The sequence below is a fragment of the Mesocricetus auratus genome, unplaced genomic scaffold (genome assembly GCF_017639785.1).
Source record: "Mesocricetus auratus isolate SY011 unplaced genomic scaffold, BCM_Maur_2.0 Super-Scaffold_6730, whole genome shotgun sequence".
In the NCBI taxonomy this organism is placed as follows: domain Eukaryota; kingdom Metazoa; phylum Chordata; class Mammalia; order Rodentia; family Cricetidae; genus Mesocricetus; species Mesocricetus auratus.
In genome coordinates this window covers 60,392,409-60,399,995 of record NW_024429184.1, presented here as the reverse complement: position 1 = coordinate 60,399,995, position 7,587 = coordinate 60,392,409, and the positions used below count along the sequence as shown (strand labels likewise).

General features: G+C 45.1%; 1 protein-coding gene across 6 annotated transcripts in view; it reads right to left on the bottom strand.

Annotated features, from left to right (window-relative positions):
• Positions 1-801: 801 nt before the first annotated feature.
• Stau2 (staufen double-stranded RNA binding protein 2) overlaps positions 802-7,587 on the bottom strand; it is a 264,400-nt gene continuing 257,614 nt past the window's right edge. For all 6 annotated transcript variants that reach the window (XM_040741416.1, XM_040741415.1, XM_040741414.1 and 3 more), the window contains 2 exons: positions 2,970-3,058; positions 802-1,881 (listed from right to left, as the gene is read on the bottom strand). In XM_040741416.1, the coding sequence (XP_040597350.1) occupies positions 1,788-1,881; positions 2,970-3,058 (183 nt within the window). In that variant the 3' untranslated portion in view covers positions 802-1,787. The remainder of the gene's footprint in view (positions 1,882-2,969; positions 3,059-7,587) is intronic.

Here is a 7,587-nt window from a genome sequence, read left to right as displayed (position 1 = left end):
TTCAGCTCAGGGAGGTGACTCTCTTGTCAGACAGCTCTGGTCAAATGCTTCAGATACCTGGGTCGTGAGAACTGAGGAGTTTTGTGATCCTTGAGCTCGTCACCTTCCCACAGACCTGCCCAGCTCACTGTTTCTGTAGAAGCTCCTGGTGTTTATTGTGTGTTCTGGTGGCCCTGCAGGAAGTCAGCACTCACCTCATCCAGGTATTGAAGCCTCAGGCACCAAGTCCTAGCAAAAACAAGGGTCTACCTCCTGACAAGGGAATGAGTCAGGGGGTCCCCATGTCCTTTGAGAACCCCAACTTTGCAAATTGTTGTTCTTTTCGCTGGGACCCAGCCTTATGTAACCAAGCCTATTTCCTCCAAGGGCACCCAGCCCTCCCAGAGCCAGCAGACTTCCTCACATGGGAATCATTAACAGCACTGGAGTTCTTTCCTTATGGTGTTCTTTGTTTATCCTCCAGTCGCGTGTGAGTCAGCCAGATCATGATGTGTAGTGGTTTTGCTTGTGAAATCTTACATAATTCTATCCCTATTGTCAGGTTGGGCCAAGCAGTTAGACCATACAGTGCTTTCTCATTGCACAATGTTTGCAAATCAATAAGGAGAAAGCCTGAACAATGAGATGACAGTGGCTGGCTAAACCAGGCCCCAGTCAGGCCCCAGTCACTCAGGAGGCCGCCTGCAGTCTCACAGACACAGCCACTTTTAATTCCGAGGCTGGGTGGTGACCTTCCTTCCCCACAGGTTTCGCAGCACTGACGTTTAAAAGGCGGGAGGAAGGGAATGAAAGAACAATTCGTACAGAAACTGATCAAATCTTTACTGCATTTGCCCCACGATGGATTCCAACATGCTGGTCCAGAGCGTGGTTAGCTAGACGCTTCTCCAACAGGCTTCCCCTTCCCCACCATGTACAGTATTTATCTAGATCCTACTCACTGTCCCGAGTCCAGAGGCAGTTACTAAAGACACTGGATGCAAACAGTGAGTGATTACAACACACGGATGGGGGTGAGAACAATTTCCACGACAGAGTAGATGTGCAGAGGCAAGGCGCCCCCTCGGTGGCCAATGGCATCATGTAGCACAAAACCCGCAACTGCTCGGTTTTGTTTCTTTTTGTCTTCTCAAAAGTCCTGAAATACGTGGAAACTACTTGTTCCTAGTATTATTTTATATTTTAAACAATTATCTCTGACCTGATTTAAAACACAGTTATTTGCATACATCTTTGTGCAATGCACCTTAAAGTAATTCACATGTGTGTGAGCCAGATGAAGATTACAAACATTTGCATAAAAAGAGAAACTGTGCGAGTATATGAAGACAACCATCACATTCCACGGCACATCATTGGTTAAATTCTGAATTGTCAAGCATTATTTCAAACAAGAGAGAGTATAACGACACAATCGCCACGACAAAACAATCGTCAGGACAGAACCAAACCCAATTTCGCTAGGAATCATTTTAAAACTTTAGCTTTGTTTCTAACACTTTTCATTAATTGTTATTTTTAAGCTCCAGTAGTGGGATCAGATTTCTGCTGCCTCTGGGCAAATGAGTTATGATCTGATCTCAAGTTCCAAGGGAAATGCTCAGAGTTTTATTTTCCCCCAGTTGGATAAACAGTACCATGTACATTATCTCCCGTGTTAGAATAGTGTTGTCTTCACATAAGACTCAGACAATGGTATTAGTCATTCATTTCCTTGAACAGAGACACCCTCATGCGTGCTGACAGGTTTATAAGGACACGGTGGCAGCCGTGGGTTCTGGGAGCTGCTAGATGGCCGACTTTGATTTCTTGCAGTCCTGAGTGATGGGGCCCGGGTTCGCCTGGTTATTGTCGGCTTTCTCTCGGAGGTGCTTGGCTTGTCTGAAAGATTAATATGTTAACAAGAGCTGAGGTCTGGAGCTGCACATCTTCAGACATGTTTATTAGCAGATGGCACACAGGATTCAAAGGTCACCACAAAAGTGACATTTTAAAGTGAAACAACAATATTTATGCTCAGATAGTCTGCTGATGAGATCATGTGGAAATGGTTTTGATTAAATTAGCTTATAAATGGTTGCCAATCTATAGACAACCTAAAATGGCGCGTCTGTTTACCAAATGTTTTCTTCTCACGCTCTTCTTACCTTTTAAGATAAATGACCAAATACTGTTTCGTTTTGTGCTCTTTTGTATGTTCATTTAACTGTAGGATCAGCATATCTACTTTTTACTTACCAAATTCTGTGTGTTAATTCAGAGGCTTTCTTTCTGTGTGATTTCTGAGGTCGCACCAGCTCTTGTTACAGCTTTGAAAGTGTTTGGGCTCTGTTATGTAAATATAATTGACTTTTCATTTGCTAGTATAAATTGGGTCTCCAGAGAAACTCCAAACTCAGTCACTTCCATAGCACCTTATGCTCAAATCTCATAAAAAGCTGTAAGCCGGCTTTCAGGCATACTGATTAGGCTTGTATGTTTGCTGCCGTCCCTGGCAGCCCTATTTCTGTGATGAGGTGTGCTAATAGTCCATAAATATATATAAGACAATGAAGAAAAAGAGGGGCAGGGGTTGTTTTCAGTCCCACTTGGTTTTCTCTCCATTGTACTTAGAAGAAATGAGTGCACATTTTTTTTTTTGGCTCAAAAGCCTAGTTGGTGAGAGAATGCTTGGCTGTAAGCAGTGAAAACAGCCCTATGTCAGTTGTACAATGGTCTACAGTCACCAAGGTTGTCAGGGTTTCCCCCTATGCCATTGAAATGCAGAGACAATGGCCAACTCACAGGTTAGAAAGTCCACAGACATTTTAGGAGAATTGATTATGACTATATATACAGGAATTGAGGTATGAAGAACTTTGCAAGATTTAACCATCGTTGTTTGGAGTTTTTTTTTTAAACCATCCAATTATCATGGCTCATCTTTCGCATAGATACAAGAGTAGAAATACGACCAAGGGTTTACTCACTTTTCAAGAGAACCTTTCTCGACATCCACCGCCCCATCGATTGATTCCAGTCCTTGTTCTGAAAACTGTTTCAGGGCACTTAAAGCTGCCTACAAATGAAAACAAACAGAGCCATTCACCGACTTTCACAGAATGAACAGGTGTTTGTGGAAGAAAGCCAAGACACAAAGACCACCGCTTCCTTCATGCTCTGAAGCAGAATTACATTTGACGCTTTGCATTGTTGTGGAGCGTAAGTACACTGGATGCACATGAATGTCTAGAAGTGCACGTCCCTGTGCAGGCTTGCACACCCGTACCCAGAGCTGTAAGTGCTCTGATTGTTGCCAGGGGACAGGGAAAGGAGCTCAGTGGTGTGCCCTCCCTTCTCGTTCATCACTTTGCAAGACCGTGAAGTTCCACCTGCAAATACAGAAACTTAAAAGTGCTTCCACCTTGATGACTGCCTGATTTGTCCTCACAGGGCTGAAACCACGTACAGTCTCTTCCTTGAAACGCAAGGGCTTTGGGTTTTCTACCGCCAGCTCTCTTTTCAAAGTTACTGGACGGGGAGCACCAACCAAGCCACTGTGTTAGGGAGCAAGCATTTATGCTCAGAGTGCAGGGTACCCTAAGAGGAACAGGACAGCCAGACTGCCAGCTCCTGTGGGCTCTGGGGAAGCAGGGCTGGCCTAGCAGAGCCTCCTGAGGTGTTGATAGGCCCTCGCAGGCGTGGGATGCTGTGGGTGCTGACAGGCTGGTGGAGCCTGGCTGGATAGCTGGGAGGCACCAAAAATGCAACGCTGATAAGATCTACATAACTCGTTGACACTCTTGTGCATGTTCCAAATTGTTAATTCTCTGAGTAAGAATTTGGTTCCTCTTCCCCTCCCCCGCTCTGCCTCCTAAGCCCCATTAGAAGGGTTTTGTTGAGTCTAAGGTAGGTGTCAGCAGTCCAGGATGTCTGAGCCTTGGCAAGGCCGGCTGCTTCACACTTGGGGCATCTGGGTTTTCTCAGCTGCCTTTGAAAAAGGAGCTCGCTCACACCGTTTCTCAAGGCGTGTGGGTTCTTTGAAATTTCTTTATGTAGAAGTTATTTGGGATGGGTTAATTTTAAATTAAATTAATAGACTGGGTTTTTTGGAGAGGGAGGAACAGTTCTAGGTTTACAGAAACTGAGCAGATAACCTACCCAGTCTCCACACTCCTCCCTTCATCCCTGCCATGTGTGATGTCTTGCTTGCCCAAGGGGTGTGTGGTAATCAGCAAATGTCAGTGTATCAGCACAAGTTCTGATCAGGAAAATCCACACTAGCGCTGTTTGTTTGTTTGTTTGTTTATGTGTTTGGGGGAGGGGCACGCTCAAGTAGACCAGGCTAGTCTCCTTGAACTTCTGATTTTCATGCCTATAACTGACAATGCTGTCATCACAGGTGAGTATGCCATGCCTGGTTTCCCTTGCATTTTGACAAACGCATAATGACATGTATTCACCATTGCAGACTTACATTGGGAAGTTACACTGTTGTAGAAATCCTGAGCCTTGCCCATTTATTCCTGCCTCCTTCCCAACCCCTGACAACTCCCACTCCTTGCCCCCTGCCTCAGTAGCTTCACCTTTTCCAAAATGTCATGGGGTTGAAATGCTCTACTCTGCAGCTGTTTCAGGCTCTACTTTGTCTTCTCAATGTTCTCTTCACGGCTGGGTAGTGTCCCTTTGCATGCATGTGCTGCCGTTTACTCTTCCCTTTGGAGAGTCATCTGGACTGATTCTAGTTTGGGGAGATTATGAATAAAACTGCTATAAAGGTCTGTGAAGGTCTTAGTGTAGAACTTAAACATTTGTCTCCCTTTTTAGTTTTTCTCTTTTGTTTTGTAAGTCAAAATTTCAATATGCAACCAAAATGGGCAGTTTTCTATTCCAACAGAAGTGTTCCAGGAGCCTCAAGTTTATAAGCTTTACTGTATAGGCCAGTTCCCATTATTTTCTTTAAAAAATTAATCATTTTGAATTAAAATATAATTTCATCACTTTCTCCTCTCCAGTACCTCCCAGGTTCCCTACCTCCAATTCCTTTGTGCCCAACCTCTCAAGTGGATAGCTTCTTTTTCCTTGACTATTATTGTTACCTAGATCTGTATAAAAACATATGTATAAATACATAAATTCAACCTGCTGTTTGTTGTTTGTATAGATATGGTTTCAGCTCCTATTACCTCTCTACCATGCTTCCCTTTAGTAAAACAACTGGGCGTCATTTCTATAGTTTCAGGATTATAACCTCTGAGACTATTTTAGGCCTAGGACGATGTGTGGGTTTTGTTACTGTTGTGTGTCTGTTTGTTTGAGATGGGGTCTTTGATATCTCTGGCTTGCCTTCTCACCTGTGAGCACTCATGGCCTCCTTTGAACTTTCTAATCTTCCCGTTATCAACCTCCCAAGTGCTGGCTCTGTGGGTGTGTAGCATCATGCCCACCCAGCCAGAGTGTGTTAATTTTTAGAGAGCGTGGTGCATGCTTCCCATCTGTCCCAGGAGAAGTTGTGCCTTTGGCGCAGCAGGAGACTCTTCATGCGCTTCTGCATTCCCCACCCCCACAGAGCTACTCTGGGTCAGATGAGCACAAGGCATTGTGACTTCAAGGCCCCACCTTGTCTAGAGTGGTTTATCTTCATCATTTACCTCTCTTTTTTTTGTCTGTTTGCTTGCTTGCTTGCCTGCTTTTCAAGACAGGGGTTTTCTGTGTAGCCCAGGGGCTGTCCTGGAACTCACTCTGTAGACCAGACTGGCCTCAAACTCAAGAGATGTTTCTGCCTCTTGAGTGCTGAAATTAGAGTCGTGCACCACCCCTACTCCACCCCCCACTCCCTGGCTATCATTTACCTCCTTTATTGCACTTGGAGTTAGTGACATGTGACTGCTTTCAAAACTAAAGACCCAGATTTGGACACTTCTCCTCCTGCCCCTGGATGGGGAGATCCAAAGAGGAATCTGACTGTCATTTTGATTGGCCTAGGAGACCTTGGGGATCCCATGTAGTCCTGATGTGCTGCTGAGTGGCTGTGCTAAGCATAGTCCTGTGGGTGTGTGCCCTCCCCTGGGTTTGACCCATTAATCTGAGCTACTTTATGTCTCCTGCATGCCTAAGGCGCATAGAGAGTCAGGTCCATGCACTGCCACACTCCAAAGATCAAGCCATGCCGACTTTAAAACATTCCAACTCCGTGGAGCGGCCTGATGGATGTAGAGATCTTTGTAGATGCAAGAATGTTAAGCAAATGATCAGCTACTTCACGCAGATCTGTTAATCAGGTACACTCCTGTCAAGAATGCTAATTTTCATCATTTCCTCCAAATGGATGAGATACCATCCATTGCATGCCAGGAAATTTTGATTTTCAATGTGACCCTGCTGAATGGACATCCTGAGAGTGCTCCTTCTCTATGTCCTGCCTTACTCACAGAACCAGCACAACATGCAAATACAAGTTTCTATGCTTTATTTAGTCAGGAATAAACCCTGGGCTTCACCACGCTAGCCATGTGTTCTACCCCATTCTAATGAGAAGAATCACTTACAGGCTAGCTATAGCCTGTTTCCACTGTTTGCTCTGTGGCACAGGCTCAGTGTTGTCTGTAGCCAGGACCTGCATGACCTGCTTCTCTGAGCCCAGGACCAAGGCATCTGCCTCTCTCATCAGAACTGAGATACAAAGCAAGTTTAGTGTTTTGTTTGTTTGTTGGGGTTTTTGTTGTTGTTGTTTTTGGTTTCTTGAGACAGGGTTTCTCTGTATTGTTTTAGAGCCTGTCCTGGAACTCACTCTGTAGTCCAGGCTGGCCTCGAACTCACAGAGATTCGACTGTCCCTGTCTCCCAAGTGCTGGGATTAAAGGCGTGCTCCACCACTACCCAGCAGGTTTAGTGTTTTAACACTTGCAAAATCACGCAGATGATGCTATCCCTGTGTCATTTAGGTCTTCTGCACCCTGTAGTCACTTCAAGAATGTCCTGCAGGCTGGAATGGCAGTGTGTTCTTTCGATCCATGCCAAGAACAGTCTTGGTCTTTCAGAGCTCTCTGGCCACAGGTATGCTCACAGCTTCCTGGTAACATTTCCTTATCTCATCAATGAGCTCATTCAGCCCACAGCTCACTGATAACCAGGAATACAATAGCTTATAAGTAGGAGAGGATTTCTTCCTAATTTGCAAAGGGCAAAGGCAACAATTTATCTTAGCCTGTGTAAACAGTAATGGCTACCATTTGGTGAACATCACGAGACTGCAGTCATGGGATGGGGGCCTTTTACCTGCACGGCCTCAGGTCTTATAGCCACAAAGCTTGTCTTATCCACAAAGAAATCAGTAACCTGCTTCAGGTCACTCAGGCAGTAAGCGCAAGGGCAGAGATGTGAGCCCAAACCAAGTCCTTAGCCACCAGACTGTTTAGTCTGAACCGTAAACTGCCCACACTCAGTGTTGCTTCCCACAGCACCATTAATTACCCCAGCATCCTTCGTCATCCTGCTCGGTGCTCATTCTATCCCTTGCTTCTCACAATCCTTGCTGGAGCTGAGCTCATACTTAGTTCCAATTCCTAGAAAAGGAATGCATTGCCCAGTGGGTGTCCCACAGAAACCT